The 20,265-nt window shown below is 35.4% G+C and overlaps 1 protein-coding gene across 1 annotated transcript; it reads left to right on the top strand.

The window, feature by feature from the left end:
• The first annotated feature begins 3,045 nt into the window (after window positions 1-3,045).
• Window positions 3,046-20,082, top strand: LOC138700983 (succinate dehydrogenase [ubiquinone] iron-sulfur subunit, mitochondrial-like). Its single transcript, XM_069827440.1, has 7 exons — window positions 3,046-3,202; window positions 3,552-3,688; window positions 4,150-4,293; window positions 7,687-7,882; window positions 14,265-14,366; window positions 16,657-16,779; window positions 19,779-20,082. The coding sequence occupies exons 1-7, from the start codon at window positions 3,152-3,154 to the stop codon at window positions 19,878-19,880; spliced, it is 855 nt and encodes a 284-aa protein (XP_069683541.1). The 5' UTR covers window positions 3,046-3,151; the 3' UTR covers window positions 19,881-20,082.
• The last annotated feature ends 183 nt before the right edge of the window (window positions 20,083-20,265 follow it).

Here is a 20,265-nt window from a genome sequence, read left to right as displayed (position 1 = left end):
AGCTTATTTTTTATATTAGCCTACCTGCTATGGACAGTTTGAAGGGAGGTTTCGACATGAGCTCATTATTACTTCCCTGATAAGTTCTAGTTATCAACAAAATCGTTACTAGCAAGACTCACATGCATCCAAGATGAGCCTAGTAGCGGTCGCCCTCAAACTGCCTCCATGGAATTCAACAAGGAAAGAGTTGATGAGTTCTGGGATGCATTTTGGTTGAATTTCTTCACCTGGACAGGCCATAAATGCTGTCCGCTATATTGAGACATTTTTGAAGCTCCAAAGTGTGTTACATGAGAAACGCCCTGGAAAGAAGATCATCCTGCAACACAATGCGTGACCTCACACTGATCGTGTCATCGTGGAGAAAATCAGAACATTTGGTTGGGAAATTCTTCCGCAATATCTCTACAGTCCCGACTTGGCACCCTCCAACTACCATCTTTTCGGTTCTGTAAAGGAGCAGCTGCGAGGCCAACGCTACGAGACGCTGGAGGACATCTGGAAAACTGTGCGTCTCTGTCTTTGGGGAAGATGAAACGGACTTCTACAGCAAGGGAATTTTCAAACTTACAGAATGGCGAGAAAAATGGGAGACTATGTTGATAGAAAGAAAAGTCTAGATTAAGATTATGTACCTAGTTTGTCTAAAAAATAAAAATTAAGATTTGTAACATTGCGTTGCTCATGAGTTTCAGTATGACCCTCATATTAGGGGAGGCACGGCCTCCCTTGCCTCTCCTGCTAATCCACTGCTGGTCCAGATGGGATGACCCAGATTTCGGCATTTGTCCATCATTGAATCTTCTTTATTACACAGAAGATATTTTGGTGATTTAAAAATTGAGATTCTGCATAAATGTCCAGCCAAGCAATCATGACCAGCTATTAGCCGAAACAAAGCTACAGAATCATTTCTAGATGATTCTAGTATTATAGATTTATTTAGGAGAACGGATCATGATTTATTTGTACTTTCAACTTTTTTAAATTTTCAGCTATATTTCTTTCTGGATATTATTTATTCAAAAATCTTTTCACAGACCAGCCCTCTGGATTGATGCTGTATTTATCATTGAAATATAACTTCCTGCAATACATATGTTCAAGTATGTATCAAAATGTGAAAGTGAAAATGCTCATATAAAAAACGAGAATTTTAGTCTATTGTAAATATAAGTAATACAATTGATAAGTTAACGACGGAAATATACAAAATATAAATAAATATACGTAAAATTTAACGGAGATTCGGAATATGTAAATCTTAAAATAGGGTGTCGTTAAATAATGTGTACTGTCTCATCCTGTTTGCCTGAATAACTTTTTTTTTCGAACAAAGGTGCCATATTGTATGGTTTATCTCCAACAGCGTTTGTATAAAACTTTATTTTATGAAATTAAAATTTAAGTGGTTATGAATAATATTCCATACTTAATGAAAACACCGTATATGTACATACTTTAAAATCATTGTGTACTGTGTAGGTATGAGGTTTGATTATTACATATCGTATACCACATCACACATTGGACAGTTTTTAGGCTCATGTTCGGTGCATGTGGCACGATCCCACGAGAAACTTTAAATCAACTTAAACAATTTAAAATTTCTGATGCAACGATTCATGTCATAGGATCTCATGTGTTAAAATCATCCTTAGCTATAATTAGTAATCATTTGTACCCAACAAACTTTTATTGTAAATCATTTCCTATGTTTTCTTATCATTTATCTTAATGTTTTCTTTTTCCTTTCAAATTGTTACACAATTGGTTTTCATGATTATTCTTTATGAATTGATTAGTAGGCCGATCTATTCAGACCCTTATTTAGGGCGGCTTTTTTATTAAATTAAATAATAAATTTATTGTAGAACGCTTTAGTCTGCCTGGGTAGCGTAGTCGGTATAGCGCTGGCCTTCTGTGTTCGAGGTTGCGGGTTCGATCTCAGCCCAGGTCGATGGCAACCTCGGCAGTTGCGAGCGTCGTTAAATAAACCATATTTTTTTTAGAACACTTTATCTTCTAAATGAAGTTACGGATGGTACCGAATTGTCGCAAAGAAGTAAGTAATGGCAATTTTTTTTTTATGTGGGTATTTTATATTGAAATTCACTTTCATGAAATGGAACTATAAAAATTGGAGATTTATCCTTCGAAGACGTGGAAAAATTCAAATATCTTGGAGCAACAGTAACAAATATAAATGACACTCAGGAGGAAATTAAACACAGAATAAATATGGGAAATGCCTGTTATTATTTGGTTGAGAAGCTTTTGTCATCTAGTCTTCTGTCAAAAAGTCTGAAAGTTAGAATTTATAAAACAGTTATATTACCGGTTGTTCTGTATGGTTGTGAAACTTGGACTCTCACTTTGAGAGGAACAGAGATTAAGAGTGTTTGAGAATAAGGTTCTTAGGAAAATATTTGGGGCTAAGAGGGATGAAGTTACAGGAGAATGGAGAAAGTTACACAACACAGAACTGCACGCATTGTATTCTTCACCTGACATAATTAGGAACATTAAATCCAGACGTTTGAGATGGGCAGGACATGTAGCACGTATGGGTGAATCCAGAAATGCATATAAGTGTTAGTTAGGAGGCCAGAGGGAAAAAGACCTTTGGGGAGGCCGAGACGTAGATGGGAAGATAATATTAAAATGGATTTGAGGGAGGTGGGATATGATGGTAGAGACTGGATTAATCTTGCTCAGGATAGGGACCAATGGCGGGCTTATGCGAGGGCGGCAATGAACCTACGGGTTCCTTAAAAGCCAGTAAGTAAGTATTCACTTTCACGATGACAAATTTAATTCAGACGCAATTGTTACTTTATTTTTGCTTGTTTTTTATTGTAATATGGCAGAAGTTTCTGATAGACAACTAAAGGAAGACCTAGTAGTGTAAAAAATAAAATTTTTGTGTGCGAATACGGAAAAATCCTAAGCCGAAAGTAACCACACATAAATAATACTGCCATTAGAGTGCAGCACTAGCATACAGCCAGAAACAGTAGTTCTTCGCTCATGTGTAATCATTGGCGACAATATTGCCAACATCGTCAGATATAAACTTTACCTGGCGAAGTAACTGAATTAGTTCCTCCGGTTCTCCTCCAAGGTGCTTACGTAACTCAGGACAAAAATGGCGAGTGAAATGTGTCTGTTACGAGTTTGTAGGGGAACCTTTGGTCAAGTAAGTCGTTTGAAGTTTTTTAATTTAAGATGAACCCATTATTAACAATTAACTGTTAATATTCACTGTTAATTTGACTACAAATTTAATGATTTACCGACATTTAAATAATTCATTTGCAATTTCACATCCTTTTACGGACAAAAAAACTGTAAAATAAATATTTCAGATTTATAGAGAGTAAATGTCAATTATATGCATGGAGCACACATTAGTGTATGCACCTTTTGATACACATTGCAATTTGTATGAATATTGCTGAAGATTTTTTTTTTTTTTGGGTAATTGCCATATTTATTAGTAGATAATAATGAAAATTAAATGTTAATTTATCATGTATTGTTTTAAGGTGAGGAAGGTTCATTTATCAGCTGCTGTTGCAGCCCAAACAGGAGAGAGGCTAAAGAAATTTGATATTTATCGATGGAACCCAGACAAACCAGAAGAGAAACCCCAGATGCAACAATATACACTAGATCTAAATGCGTAAGTATTCTTTGTCATTATATGAAAATGTGACATAATTTAGTCGTTTAAGAGACTAAAGAGATAACCTTGATGTACGAGAAGTTCGCGAACTCATATTGCGCAGTAGACGTTTTGGGCAATATGCAAGTCTTGTCGTATTAATTATTTAATCCAATGCCACCAGGTTGTCTTTTCGACATTTCTGGTCTTCTCTCCTGGCCGCCTGGAAGGCGGAGTTACATTACCGCGATGATGTGATAGGATGATTATGATAATGTGGTGCCAGGAGAGGTCTTAAATCTAAACTTAACCTAAATTCCAGACCATGGACGAACACAGGAAAAATTCCTGTGCTCTAACCGGGAATCGAACCCGGGACCTCATGAACTATAGCCAGAAGCTCTGACCACTAGACCATGAGGCTGTCGTATTAATATTAGATACAAAAGTGATTTATATTGTATGGAATATTGTTGCAGGTGTGGACCCATGGTTTTGGATGCTCTCATAAAAATAAAAAATGAAATGGATCCAACATTGACATTCCGGCGATCTTGTCGAGAAGGCATCTGTGGATCGTGTGCTATGAACATTGGTGGAATAAATACTCTGGCATGTATTAGGTAATATTATAGATATATTAATTTGTCCTACAGAATTTATCTGTAATATTGACACTTAATATTTTTAGGAGAAAAATTCGCTCTGGCGCCAGGAATCATCGAAGGAGGAAAGTTCTATCCGGTGCTGTGGATTGAATTCGGCGTAGCTCAGTGGTCAGAGCGCTTGGTACGTAGAACCAAGGACCCGGGTTCGATTCCCGGCGCCGGAGCGAATTTTTCTCCTAAAAATATTAAATGTATTAGGTAAGTTGGTCATCAGCATAGCGAGATGGAATCATAATCCTTTCTATACTAGGGCGTGTGTTTGTTGGGTTAGAATGCGCCAGAAATGCATTTCGGAATCTTCTCTATGAAATGCCTCAAAAGGGGACGACATTTTGAACCCTTAATGATTATTCTTATAACCAGCATAAGGAGTACAGAAGTCTTCAAATTGTGAACTTTTATAATATTCGAAAACCAGAGATCTAAATGATATGAAAATGATTTGGCCATACATAAGAAGTATGATCTATTACTCAAATTTCTCTACACAATATGTAAGTGGCGATAGAAAAGTGAGTATTGTTAAAGTAGGCCTATATATAAAGATCCTTAAGGTTTTCTTGATGGTACAGACATCTAGTCTTTGTAGAAATATACAGTACAGTATAACCTCTATTATTCATGGTAATCAAGGGGGTGGACTAAATGGTTAATCGAAAAAGTCGGATAATCCGTATCATAAAACATTTTCGTAAATTAAGTGCATAATACAGTTTCATAATTTCCGCCCTAAATCTGTGCGTCAGTGGCTAACCATGACAATATCTTTGAAAAATATTGGGAGTGCAAGAGGTCAAATGCCTGGCATTAGAAAACAACAACAATTTCCGCCCTGGTCTTTTGTTTAACATGCTAGATAGTGAATCAGAAGTTTACCGGTAATAATTTAAGTCCGGTTGTCAAAAATGATTTTATAAGGGCCAAGTAAATTTCTTGCATTGAATCTTTGTGGAAAGATAGGAATAGTAGAGGTTTCTTGTTGTAGATTTACAGATTGTATACACTTCATTCTTGCTTTTAATTAAATCGCGCACATTTGTAATGCCAATCTCGTATTGTGTTGCGAGAGGAGCTGGGATTTCTCTTTTTGCAAACTGATCAATTATTTATTTGTATTTTTATTTTGATACTTAGTAAAACACTTTAGACACCCGTGGAAGATATTTTGGATTGAAATTATGAAGTACGAGCACCCGAACAGTAGAAGGACTGAATACTGCATGGGTTTGCTCTAAATTTTGTGGAAGTTTTTGGGACCATTTCTTTGAAAGCAGGTAGTGATTATTTTACAATTTGGGAAAAACGCCTTCGAGTAGGCCTAGCGGTAACTGTTCCTATTACTGGCAGTACTCTTGTAATATGTAAGGATAAAGACTTGTAGTAATGGAATCTAGAAAAGAATAGGTACTAATATGTTGTTGTTGTTTTCTAATGCCAGGCGTTTGACAATAAAGTCATTTGACCTCTTGCACTCCAATATTTTTCAAAGATATAAAAATGGTAAGTTGTAGCCAATTTAAGTAAACACCATATTTTAACGTTTTGGTGGCTACTTCATTCACACACAACCCCCAGAATGTCTGGAGGACCACACCTGCTGTTGGTCAACGGGTCCATTGGGCCTAGATGGGAGATCTTGTTGATCACCAGCTTTCCCTCCTTAAGCTACTGGAGGACGATTTTAGTGCCGTAGCAGGTCAGCACTAGGAACAGAAAAGTAGAAAGAGGAGGAAGGAAAGGGAAATGAACCCCTAGGCCTCGAATGCTCTAATGCCGTCGGGGTCGAAGAAAGTAAGAGTTCAGTCAGAGGACTGGATAGGAAAGGGTAAAGAGGGAATTAATAATAATAATAATAATAATAATAATAATTTATTTATTTAATCTGGCAGAGCTAAGGCCAGTAGGCCTTCTCTTCCGCCCAGCCAGACTCTAATTCTAATTAAATACATTTGCTTACATAGTTATTACATTAATATCTAGACCATAAAACAACATGAAAGTAAATAATGAAAATTGGATAACTAATGTTAGTGTGACACTAATAAACACTGGTAAGAAATAGTTATAATAATAATAATAATAATAATAATAATAATAATAATAATAATAATAGTAGGGTAATAAAAAGGTAAAGGTATCCCTATCACATGCCATGAAGGCACTTGGGGGGCATGAAGGTAGAGCCCCATGCTTTCCATGACCTCGGCACTAGAATGAGGTGGTGTGGTCAGCACCACGCTCTGACCGCCTTTTATCCCCGGGAAAGACCCGGTACTCAATTTTATAGGAGGCTGAGTGAACCTCGGGGCCGTTCTGAAAGTTTGGCAACGAGAAAAAAATCCTGTCACCACCTGGGATCGAACCCCGGACCTTCCAGTCCATAGCCAGCTGCTCTACCAACTGAGCTACCCGGCCGCCCCTTAGTAGGGTAATAATAATAATAATAATAATAATAATGAGATAATTTAGATATTTATCTGTGATATATATAACCATTAAACATTGAGAAACCTGAAACAGCTATTATTGTTGACAATAATTGTTAGAAAAATATCTTGTTAGCCTATTCTTAAATTGATTTGATGTCTGACAGTCCCTGACATTACTCGGTAGGGAATTCCAAAGTCGAGGAACAGCCACAGTGAAAGAAGATGAATATGAGGATGTTCGGTGGGAGGGAATTAGGTATTGGATAGAGGAAAATTATACCAAATTCAGTCATTAACTCATCAAGCTGACCAGTGCTAATGGATGAGAAGCCCCTCCCTTTAGTTCAGCTTGTAAAATTATGCTTACTAACAGCTGCACCACGGGAAGGTAGGGATGGGACATTGGTTTTTGTCCAGGTTGGTTCCTTAAAGCCTTCAATGGGAAGGATTAATGGCTCTCCCCCCTGTATCCGACAGATACTCTTTTGCAGCCATATAGGTACTAATATAAGGTATAGCACTACATACATTTTCCTCAACAAAGAAAGAAAGAATAGAGAGAGAGAGGGAGGCAGATAATCCTCTGATCAGTTAATAGGGTGACGGATAATCAGGGTTCTACTGTAATATATTTTGCAAGACAAGTCAAAAAGTTCCATTTTCTAAATGTGAAATAACATTGATTAATATATAATATTCGTGCGGAATAACATCGAAATAAGTCAAATATTTATACAGAAATTTAAGATTTTTATTTACAGTAAAATAGATTCCCTACTAATTTCGTATTCTTCATAAATTAAGATATTTTTGGATTGGAAATAGACCTATAATTTAAAAATTGTTCAAGTTTGTAATCAGAAATGTAACAGCAACTAGAAATAAGTGTCCGACAAGTCTGCTGGTCTCTGTGTTGCAGTAAGATCGACACGAACCTGAGCAAGGCGAGCAAGATCTATCCGCTGCCTCATATGTACGTGATCAAGGACCTGGTGCCCGACATGAACAACTTCTACGACCAGTACCGCTCCATCCAGCCCTGGTTGCAGCGCAAAGATGAGAAGAAGAGTGGCAACCAGCAGTACCTCCAGTCCGTGGATGACCGCAAGAAACTGGCAAGTCTCAGCTGTGATTGTGTAGCATAGGGCTCTTTGTCTTCACATTGTCCTCCAGGACTAGTCCTTATGGTTTCAGCACTGAGTAATAGGGCAGGTTTTCTAAGAATATGTCAATTCATCCTACAGATATTGTTTCACAGTTGTTTTTTTTTATTTGGATAGTTGTTGTTTTCTAATGCCAGGCGTTTGACAATATAGTAATATGCATTACAAGAGCGGTATATTTAAGTTTTCATGTTCGAAGAAAAGTTTGAAAAAGCGAAATGTGGTTGAGCTTTTTTAATTTCCGAGAATTGAAATAAAACATACCGCTCGTGTATCGTACATTAATTTGTGCGAAGATCGTTTATTACATACCTGAAAGAGGAATTTCTAATTAGTTGCAATGAAATCTCCATCTTGGTTTCTGTTCAATGACGGCAAATTTGTAAAACAAAAATATCTATCTTCAATATTGTTGCTTTAAAATGTTTTCTGTGTTTACTATACTCCAGCAGGCTGTGATATATGTCTGTCTTTTTTTTCCACCCAGTCCATAAATGCGAACTTAAAACAAACGGTAAGGTTATGTAATGATTTATTTTTCATTTTAATATTTTAACAATATTATTTATATAACATATTGCAGTAATAACATTGGCATCTGGAATCTTGTTGATTTTTTCACGGCTTCCTTAATGTTACTTGCATCACGAATCCAGTAACTTTATAGTGGAGTTGTAGAGTTTACTTAATTTTTGCAATTATTTAAAAACAATAATTAACAGTGCAATTTAGGTGAAATTGCAGTGGTAAGTTTCCAATTTATAATTATTACTATATTGAACGTCTCTAAAAATAATATGTTAAAAGCCTAAAGCAGTAAAATCAATATGTCACTTAAGTGGTAAGAAGAGGGAAATTGTTATGTGTGTTACGTTGGGAATATTGAATGTGGAATTTTAGACTTACCGCGGATTGGTTTTGTGTGGAAACCAAGCAAATACGCATGATCTCGCACAAAAGTCATTTGACCTCTTGCACTCCAATATTTTTCAAAGATATTTTCATGGCCAGCCACTGAAGCACAGATTTTGAGGTGTTCCGAATCTATTTCTTGGTTTGAGTTGCACAATGGGCAGTTAGGGGACTGATATATTCCAATTCTATGCAGGTGTTTGTCCAAACAATCATGGCCTGTTGCCAATCTAATTGCAGCTACAGATGATTTCCGTGATAAATCGGGAATTAACTGTGGATTATGATGCATAGAGTTCCATTTTTTCCCTTGAGATTGTGTTATCAAATTTTTTATTTGGATAGTTAATAGCACTATATCAACTACATTTAGCATTGGTGGTAGCAAGATGAGGCCGAGGATTCGCCACATATTACCTAACATTCGCCTTATGTTTGGGAAAAATCTTGGAAAAAAACCCAACCAGGTAATCAGCCCAAGTGGGAATCGAACCCATACACAAGCGCAACTCTGGGCTTCTTTACAACTTTAATTAAAAAAAACATTTAAACATATTTGTAATCAGAATTGAACTAAATATATTTGAGATATGAAAATATACATTCTAGAGAAGTGAAATAGCTGATAAGAATTGTTTTGGGAAATTTTCATTATTTTCAGTGGAACCTCCCTTTAAGGAAGCCAATTTTTATTTCCAGAGGACGTATAGATTCTGAGGGGAATGGAATGGAATTTAAGTGGGGGGGGGGGCACGGATGGCCCAGCACTGCGACCTGTTGAGATCTATTGCGCTAACCCTCGGTATGAAATGAGTTGCGTGTCATAGATCCCCTACGCGCACCGATCCAGCCACATGACTCCCTAACAACCGGGCCCTACAGCCAACAGAAATCCATATACCATTCCTGCTTCGGCAACTTCCCCCAAGGCCCCCCTGTCGGTCCAAGGTGAAACTTCTCCCCCGAGTAGGTCCGCCTTGGGTGCTCTTTGCAGAAGCATCCAACGTCTTGTAGCTACATTTCACGGAGGCCAGTCGAGAGAGCCAGTAGTTCCAGGAGGCCACTTGTAGAGTGATCTGAAAAACCAGAAACAGGATGATGAGGAAAGGATGATGGGGGAGGAAAGGAAGTGGCGAAGATGAGTGGGGTTCCAATTGCCTGATAAAGTTACCTGATATTCATTCATAGCAGTGAGGGAAAAACCCCGAAAAAACTTCACCCAGGCAACTCGTCCTGACTGGGAATCGAACCCAGGACCGCTGGGTTCAGAGACTCGCTGACCCCTCAACCACAACGGTGGACTTCTGAGGGAGAAAAAATGTTGAAATACAATAAAATTTTACTTGTGAAATTTCCATTGAAATTCACATATTTAGTCTACTGGGTGTGAAATGCATACATTAAAAAAATATTCCAATTTAATAATGAAGGATATTAGATAATAGTACATTATGCAACGAGCCTATAATGATAGTAATTAAGAAGCGAGTATGGATGTTTATGAAACGAGCGCAAGCGAGTTTCATAATTTTCATACGAGCTTCTTAATTACCATTATAGGCGAGTTTCATACGACTTTTTATGCTCGACCATATTTCTAACTTGAAATTATTCAGATGTATACATTTTATTTGTATCTGACAAGATCGGAAGTGACCTTGTTCTAGGTCGTGAATTGTGAGATGTGCGCAGACGCGAAAGTATTGATTTTTTCCGAGGAACAATAATGTCATTGACCTTGATGTAATCCCGTTAAACTTGGTATAACCTTGATTATTGAATTCGACATTGAAAAACGAGATGACAAATTGAATTTATTTGAATATTATTTACAATTAACGCTAATTATTATAGTAACAGAACATAACCTTCTGCGACAATATTGGATTTCCAGCCTCCGTGACTTTTCACTGATTCTCTTTCGATTGCATATCCGAGAATAATCGATACTTGCGGTTTTATAACGGTACAAAGCTGACTTGTTATTGGCTGAACACCTGTAAGCTGAGTTGTCATTGGCTGAAAACAACTGTACTTTAATGAGGAGGTGTACTTTAATGACATGCATTAAAGGACTGCTACCAGGTGTATAATTACTACATTTCGGCATGGTCGAGCATAAAATAATAATAATAATAATAATAATCTCGTACTCCTCTTCTTTATCTCCACCTTTTCTTGTTCTTGTTCCTTCTCTTTTCTTGGTAATCTATTTTCTTCTCTTGTTAGTCTTACGTTAGCTGGTGTCATATGCCACTGGGAGGAAATAACCTTTGGATTATGTCCCTTGTCTTAAATGTAATCAATGTTGTTAAACACAGTATCTTCAGTGTTGTAGCTATTTAGTAAAGATTTATTAAGTAATTTAAATATCGTCCTACTCCAAAACTTCATCTTCAAAATGCTATTTTTCAGTAGCGTATGCAAATAGTATTGTATTACATTTATGAGATTCAGGAATCTTCTGTGCCACATCAATAAATTTAAGAATGCAGTTATATTGTCAGACTCCAAAGCAGCTATTCTATCAATAGTCTCTAAACATACACCTTCATCTCAAACAGCAGAAATAACTAAAATGCTCTCTCAATTAATATCACTCAATGAAAGAATTGTATTCCAATGGATACCATCCCATTGTGGAATCCTGGGAAACGAGAATGCGGATGCTTTAGCAAAGAAGGGCAGCACTGCTACTTACAGACCTGTTACTAAATCTACGTATTACTCTGTGAAAAGATTTATTAAATCTACATACGACTGCAACAAACAAAATTTGATAACACACTCTCAAGGGAAAAAAGTGGAACTCTCTGCATCATAATCCACAGTTAATTCCCGATTTACCACGAAAATCGTCTGTAGCTGCATTTAGATTGGCAACAGGCCATGATTGTTTGGCCAAACACCTGCATAGAATTGGAATATATCAGTCCCCTAACTGCCCATTGTGCAACTCAAACCAAGAAATGGATTCGGAACACCTCAAAATCTGTGCTTCAGTGGCTGGCCATGACAATATCTTTGAAAAATATTGGAGTGCAAGAGGTCAAATGACTTTATTGTCAAACGCCTGGCATTAGAAAACAACAACATTTATGAGACTTCAATATCAACAGTATAATAAAAGATTATAAAAATTGCATCCATTATGACCCGAACATAGTTTTTCTAGAATACATGATAATCATACTTCGTGTTGCACCATACTTGCAGTTGTTCATGAAATGTTTTCCTATATATTTTAGTCATTGCTATATCAGGAATATGGATGACATCTGCATCCGTGTAAATACTGTTCTTTAGTGATGTAAGAGCATGTTTGTACTGAAATTACAGTGAAAAAACAAATACCAGCTGGATAATCAGTTGTGCCAACACAGCATGTTTCCTCGTCACTTCAGTTTATGTTACCTTGTAATTAATTTTTTTGTATCAGAGTTGTGCTAATTCCTAAATGCAAACTTTCTGCTTTGATAGCATGTGTCACTGTGATACAAAAATTGTGGAGGCCTCTGGTAGTAAGAGAAGAAATGCAAAATCTTACAGGACTGTAATTGGTTGTGTATAAATGATACCTATCAATGTGCATAAACGAATTTTACAAATTCAAAACAGGTTTCAGTTAGGAGCAAATCAGTTAATAATAGCCACTGATTTGCAAGGAGAGATTGTCAACAGTAAATGCAATATTTTAGTGAAAACATGCCAAATAGTAGGATTTGAAGAGTAGACTCTACGTTATGGGTTCCAATGGTCTGCCAGTTTTCCAGAAGTTTACATTTAAAACTGTGTTTTAAGTTTTCGTGGCTGTAATAATTTTCTTTATGTGACAAACATGTCTATACATCAAAGACAATTTCATTGAAATACCTAATCACAATAGAGTATAATATTTGGTTGAATTTCAACTAATCCTAGTAAACTGTCACTGCCATATTATTTTGAAATGATCGATTTTATTTTATCACCACTGCTTGGCAATATTTTCTTGTGTAAACAATTTAGAAAGGCATGGCTTATACATAAGATTAATATTTCCATAGTGTCTGAAGATTCTTCAGTACCAGTAGTATTTATGCATTAATTTCATTGATGATGATGATGATGATGATGATGATGATGATGATGATGATGATGATGATAATACTGTATATTCATTGTTCATTGTTTACTGTCAGTCGTAATTAGTTTAGTACAGGTAGTTAACACTAGATGGTTCTGATATTTCCACTTCTGCATTACCAGTTCATATGATATTTGGAAACAAGAGAACAAATGAAGGAATATCCATGGCCAGCCATTAGAAACCATATTTCCACTTTTTCTTTAAGAATACAGTAGGCCATGCAAGCCAATGAAATATAATACTAGGTTAGTATATCAAATATCTTATTTAATAATAATAATAATAATAATAATAATAATAATAATAATAATAATAATACTAATATAAAATGTGTTATTATTTTCATTTTATTAATATTATTTAATAGTTTTAATAAACACTGTTCGAGGTTTTGATTTTCCATACATAAATTTGCAAAACCAAAACGTGTTATTGAATTAGATTTAATAATTCTAAATGTAGAATGAAAATATAACAAGAAAAGAAGAAAACAGACTGGACTCTGTAGATAAAATGTAGGGTTTTCCGAAAGTAAGAAGTAATTTTAAATGCTCACATTTTTTTTTTCATTTTCTACACAATTTAAAAAATTTTGGCATTGGTGTATTAAACAATAAATGGAATTTTATGCCTCCACACCCTTTGCCATAACTTCATCGTAGATGCTGTATGTGTCCACCATTTTGTTCTTGTACAAGTAACAACCTCTCTTTAATGCTATATACAACAGCTCTGAGTTCGTGTACTGAAATATCTGCCACAGTGTGTGCGATTGAGTCCTTCAACTCATCAATTGTCGTAGGTTTGCTCAAGAACACTCTGTCCAATAATCTACTAGGTTAATGTCTGGCGATCTTGCAGGCCAAGTTACAGCAAAGTTCCTATTGATAACACGGCCACTAGAACAATAAAAAACGAAGTTGTCGTGGAGTTAAAAATTTTCATTTCCTGTGTAATAAGCCAGTGCCAAAATTTTTAAGATTGTTTAAGAAAATATCTTAAACAATTAAATTTAGCTCTTATTTTTTTAAAAACTCTATGTTAACTAAAGAATGCCACACAACAACTTTTGCTTTCATTAATTTAGAATTTTTTAAGTGTTGTATAATTTGACTTTTGTGTACTTAGTTCTACATCAATAAATTTCATTTCAAACAAAATATGAAACTTACTGATCCCAAAATTGTGTTCTCGGCATGTGAAGCATTTCTAGAACTGAAATTTTACTCCAAAATTGCTTCGTAACACTGTATGTACACAAAAGCATATAAAACAGCTTTTTCTTTTTTATAGGATGGACTGTACGAATGCATTCTGTGTGCCTGCTGCAGTACATCTTGTCCGTCATACTGGTGGAATGGGGACAAGTACCTGGGCCCTGCTGTTCTCATGCAGGTAAGACATGCCAGGTTAAGGTGCTTAAGAAGAGAGCACTGTGGACAAAATGTGCTGTGACATTGACGGGTATATATCAGACTACTGGCTTGTGCAGCAAATGCTGCAAACTGAGTCCGTAAGAAGTTCAAATAAAAATTGTTCAGATTTATTTTCAATGAAGAATACCAGACATTCTGAAAGTTATTTGCTTCCATAATAGTGAAACATACACCCTCTGAATGTTTTTTATGCAACAGACTGTTCCTTTAACCTATCCGTCTTCAGTTCTTGAGTTTCAATGCGAAATCGCAAGTAACAATGTCAGGACGATCAGCGAGTTTTTCATGTGGGAGTGATGCAGTAGCTATTTCAAGTCATTGCGGATTGTAGGTGAAAGTTAAGAAAATGTAAGGTTTGTCATGCTTTGAACAAAAGACAGCATCTTGGTATAGCTGGTGCATGTTTTGTTAACTATCCTGAAATGTAGAGGGCAGAATCACTTTTTCCCCACTAAGAGTCCTTGCTGAGGTGATCAAGAGACTACAAAATCTTGTAGGCCTCTTATTTTATCAGTAAGTAATATCTTTTGGTTTTTTCTTAGGAATTTTAATTTTTGCACTCCCTCCAGACAATACTGATCTACCAAATACTGCTGGATTAATTTGTGTAACTAATGAATGTTATCCTGTATATTTTCTGTGAGGAATCTAGTGCTGAGATGTGGAAAATGAGGCGAATGATATGTCAGAGTTGTAGAATCTTATATGCGCCCTAAATAAAATTGTCCATCGTAAATCGTTAGCAGCTTCAGTGTTTCATTCATTGCTGGCTGCAGGAAATAAACTTACTCATCATGGTAGCAAGAAGTGAAATGGCATGCTATTTTCCCTACAACAAAATATGCTTGGCAGCGATCAAAAATCTAATCGATTAAACCAAAGAAATATTAAATTAATTTTGATGTAGTTTAAAGACGCAGCTAAAATAGGAAGCATGACTCAATTACTACCGAAGTATTTCATTTTTAATAACAATATTGTTACCTTATGTAAGTTTTATAGTTTCCAGTAACATATATACAGACGTTACTCAGTAAATTATAGAACTGAAGATCTAATATAATATAGTCTTTCTCTGCGTCTACTTACATAAAGCCCCAAAAGGTTTCATTTTCACATCATGAGTATAGCATTATGTGTTGCATTAACAATAATAATATTTCATTTTTAATGGTAACAATGTCATCAAACATTCCTAAGTTTTGTAGTTCTTAATACTAGTTCTTAATATTAAGAAATATTATAGTTGTGATTATAAACCTATTTTTTTTTTTTAATTTTAAACAGGATAAAGGGTGATAAAAGCCGAAGTTTGGATTTACATTATTTATGTACAGTTTTGATAGTCCCGTGCCGTGGCATCGTGGTCTAAGGCATCGTGCCTAGGACTCGTGTTACGGAATGCGCACTGGTTCGGGTCCTCATGGGGGAAGAAATTTTCTCATGAAATTTCGGCCAGTGTATGGGACCGGTGCCAACCCAGCATCGTGGTGCACTTGCGGAGCTACGATAGGTAGCGAAATCCGGTTGCAAATGCCAGCTATAACGGCTGGGAGGATCATCGTGCTAACCACACGATACCACCATTCTGGTTGGATGATCGTCCACCTCTGCTTCGTCATGTGGGCGTGAGGCCAGCAGCCGGCTGGTCGGTCTAGGCCCTCCACGGGCTGTAGTGCCACGGATTATTATTATTATTATTATTATTATTATTATTATGTACGGTTTTGATACTATAGCAATGTTTTGTACAGATATTCCGAAATAGGCTGTATTACTGTCTAGCCAACAATGGAGCACATTTTCAACATTTCATTTAGTAAATTTAATCAACTAAATTTAGGAAATTACCCAAAATAAACTGCGTTTTCGTCATACAAAGTACTGACAATAATAATCCAGGTTGCCAGGCGATGATACAAAAAAAAAGATATGAGAACAAATGAATGAGATACATAAACAATTGAATACTCTTTCAGATTTAAGTATTTCAGGAGTGCCATTTGAAATTTCAAAGCAAGGTGATAGGGTGAAACCTGAAATGCAACACTGGTTGTAAACTTCCCCTTCAGTGTCTAAATTGACGTGTTTTTTGTTTAAATTAAATTTAATTGATATATTTATTTAGACTGGGGAGTTTTGAAATGAAAGTCCTATATACAATGCATCACCAACACATACCACATAATTCCAAAACTAAAGTCAAAAGGCTTTAATGTTAATAAATAATTACTGTATATGTTTTTCAGGCCTACCGCTGGATAATTGACTCAAGAGATGAGGCAACAGAGCAGAGGCTGAGCAAACTGAGGGATCCCTTCTCAGTGTATCGTTGCCACACCATCATGAACTGCACACGTACTTGTCCTAAGGTAAGTGCACAACCATCAGACACAAAGCAACAAGAAGCTTGCATTTTTAAGTCTTCATATCATAACCAATTTTTTTTATGAACTTTACATCCTATGATTGCTATTTCCCTTGCTATCATCATCATCACCATCATCATCATCATCATCGTCGGAATAATAAATGAAATAAAACACAGGGATTTAGCCAGTGGCATACACAGAATTTCTCTCTGACAGGAGTTTTCAATCAGATTTTTGTGTCCAATCATAAAATGATATATAATCGTTCAAGTTCTCAGTACACTTAAACCACAACCGCGACCTTAAACTTCTTACTGTGGTGTTATTTTCCTACCAGTTTTCATTCTTAAGTTTGTTTTATTACGAGGGTTTATAATGGACAATGTTATTTGTTAAAGAGCAAAAAAAAAATTAACATTCTCTTTGCATGAAGACCTTTTAATGTCAATTTTTATTGAACACATTACAAAAAATAATGCTGAAGGTTACAATGAACGTAAAATGACTAGTACTAAAGTTATTATATTTCATGTACATCATTCCCTGATAAATTGACTCGTAGATACTGAATATGAACAAAATCCGTCCAATAGTTTAGTAGAAATCGCTGTACACAGACAGACTAGTACTAAAATTATTATATTTCATGTACATAATTCCCTGATAAATTGACTCGTAGATACTGAATATGAACAAAATCCGTCCAATAGTTTAGTAGAAATCGCTGTACACAGACAGACTAGTACTAAAATTATTATATTTCATGTACATAATTCCCTGATAAATTGACTCGTAGATACTGACTATGAACAAAATCCGTCCAATAGTTTAGTAGAAATCGCTGTACACAGACAGACTAGTACTAAAATTATTATATTTCATGTACATAATTCCCTGATAAATTGACTCGTAGATACTGACTATGAACAAAATCCGTCCAATAGTTTAGTAGAAATCGCTGTACACAGACAGACTAGTACTAAAATTATTATATTTCATGTACATAATTCCCTGATAAATTGACTCGTAGATACTGAATATGAACAAAATCCGTCCAATAGTTTAGTAGAAATCGCTGTACACAGACAGACTAGTACTAAAATTATTATATTTCATGTACATAATTCCCTGATAAATTGACTCGTAGATACTGAATATGAACAAAATCCGTCCAATAGTTTAGTAGAAATCGCTGTACACAGACAGACTAGTACTAAAATTATTATATTTCATGTACATAATTCCCTGATAAATTGACTCGTAGATACTGACTATGAACAAAATCCGTCCAATAGTTTAGTAGAAATCGCTGTACACAGACAGACTAGTACTAAAATTATTATATTTCATGTACATAATTCCCTGATAAATTGACTCGTAGATACTGACTATGAACAAAATCCGTCCAATAGTTTAGTAGAAATCGCTGTACACAGACAGACTAGTACTAAAATTATTATATTTCATGTACATAATTCCCTGATAAATTGACTCGTAGATACTGAATATGAACAAAATCCGTCCAATAGTTTAGTAGAAATCGCTGTACACAGACAGACTAGTACTAAAATTATTATATTTCATGTACATAATTCCCTGATAAATTGACTCGTAGATACTGACTATGAACAAAATCCGTCCAATAGTTTAGTAGAAATCGCTGTACACAGACAGACTAGTACTAAAGTTATTATATTTCAGGTACATCATTCCCTGATAAATTGACTCGTAGATACTGAATATGAACAAAATCCGTCCAATAGTTTAGTAGAAATCGCTGTACACAGACAGACTAGTACTAAAGTTATTATATTTCATGTACATCATTCCCTGATAAATTGACTCGTAGATACTGAATATGAACAAAATCCGTCCAATAGTTTAGTAGAAATCGCTGTACACAGACAGACTAGTACTAAAATTATTATATTTCATGTACATAATTCCCTGATAAATTGACTCGTAGATACTGACTATGAACAAAATCCGTCCAATAGTTTAGTAGAAATCGCTGTACACAGACAGACTAGTACTAAAATTATTATATTTCATGTACATCATTCCCTGATAAATTGACTCGTAGATACTGACTATGAACAAAATCCGTCCAATAGTTTAGTAGAAATCGCTGTACACAGACAGACTAGTACTAAAATTATTATATTTCATGTACATAATTCCCTGATAAATTGACTCGTAGATACTGACTATGAACAAAATCCGTCCAATAGTTTAGTAGAAATCGCTGTACACAGACAGACTAGTACTAAAATTATTATATTTCATGTACATCATTCCATGATAAATTGACTCGTAGATACTGAATATGAACAAAATCCGTCCAATAGTTTAGTAGAAATCGCTGTACACAGACAGACTAGTACTAAAATTATTATATTTCATGTACATCATTCCATGATAAATTGACTCGTAGATACTGAATATGAACAAAATCCGTCCAATAGTTTAGTAGAAATCGCTGTACACAGACAGACTAATACTAAAATTATTATATTTCATGTACATCATTCCATGATAAATTGACTCGTAGATACTGAATATGAACAAAATCCATCCAACAGTTTAGTAGAAATCGCTGTACACAGACTAGTACTAAAATTATTATATTTCATGTACATCATTCCCTGATAAATTGACTCGTAGATACTGAATGTGAACAAAATCCGTCCAATAGTTTAGTAGAAATCGCTGTACACAGACTAGTACTAAAATTATTATATTTCATGTACATCATTCCATGATAAATTGACTTGTAGATACTGAATATGAACAAAATCCATCCAACAGTTTAGTAGAAATCGCTGTACACAGTCAGATGCAAAGATACCTAAAACCACTTTTTTGGTATTAAGGATGCAGAATACACATATTTTCGCGAAAATGTCTAAATAATATTTTTGCAACATCTTGAATGTTTTCTCTTAAAGAAATAGAGTAAGAAGCACCTCTTAAAACATTGTGTTGTTTCTATTCCACAGGGTTTGAATCCTGGAAAAGCCATTGCAGAAATCAAGAAACTGCTCTCTGGCATTGCAAAGAAGGATGCCCCGGGCCTGAACACAGCAGCCCTACAGAACTAATTGTTATACCTGAGAAGTACTTGTAGAACCCATGCTCCTCATTAAATACTGAACTTCCAATAGTTGTGTGCATAATACATAATGCAGTTCTCGTGAAGAGGGTTTCAAAGCATCACCTGCACTCACTCCAAGTATTAGCACTGTTTAAGCTTCACATGTTGTGTGATGTCATTAAACAAATAAATAATTTTTTAGAGATTGATTGATTATTCCTTCACTCATATAAATTACCTCCAGTGACTACTGTAATTATTGATTTTTCTTTGTTAATAAAAATGTCTTCATTAGCAAAATGGTTAGAGCATCAAGTTTCCATGTTGGAGACCAAAGTTTGGATCCTGAGCAGTCGAAGAGTAATATATTTATAGTATCTGTCTTACCTCTG

Source organism: Periplaneta americana, chromosome 6 (assembly GCF_040183065.1).
Source record: "Periplaneta americana isolate PAMFEO1 chromosome 6, P.americana_PAMFEO1_priV1, whole genome shotgun sequence".
Taxonomy (NCBI): domain Eukaryota; kingdom Metazoa; phylum Arthropoda; class Insecta; order Blattodea; family Blattidae; genus Periplaneta; species Periplaneta americana.
This window is presented reverse-complemented; position numbering and strand designations above follow the sequence as displayed.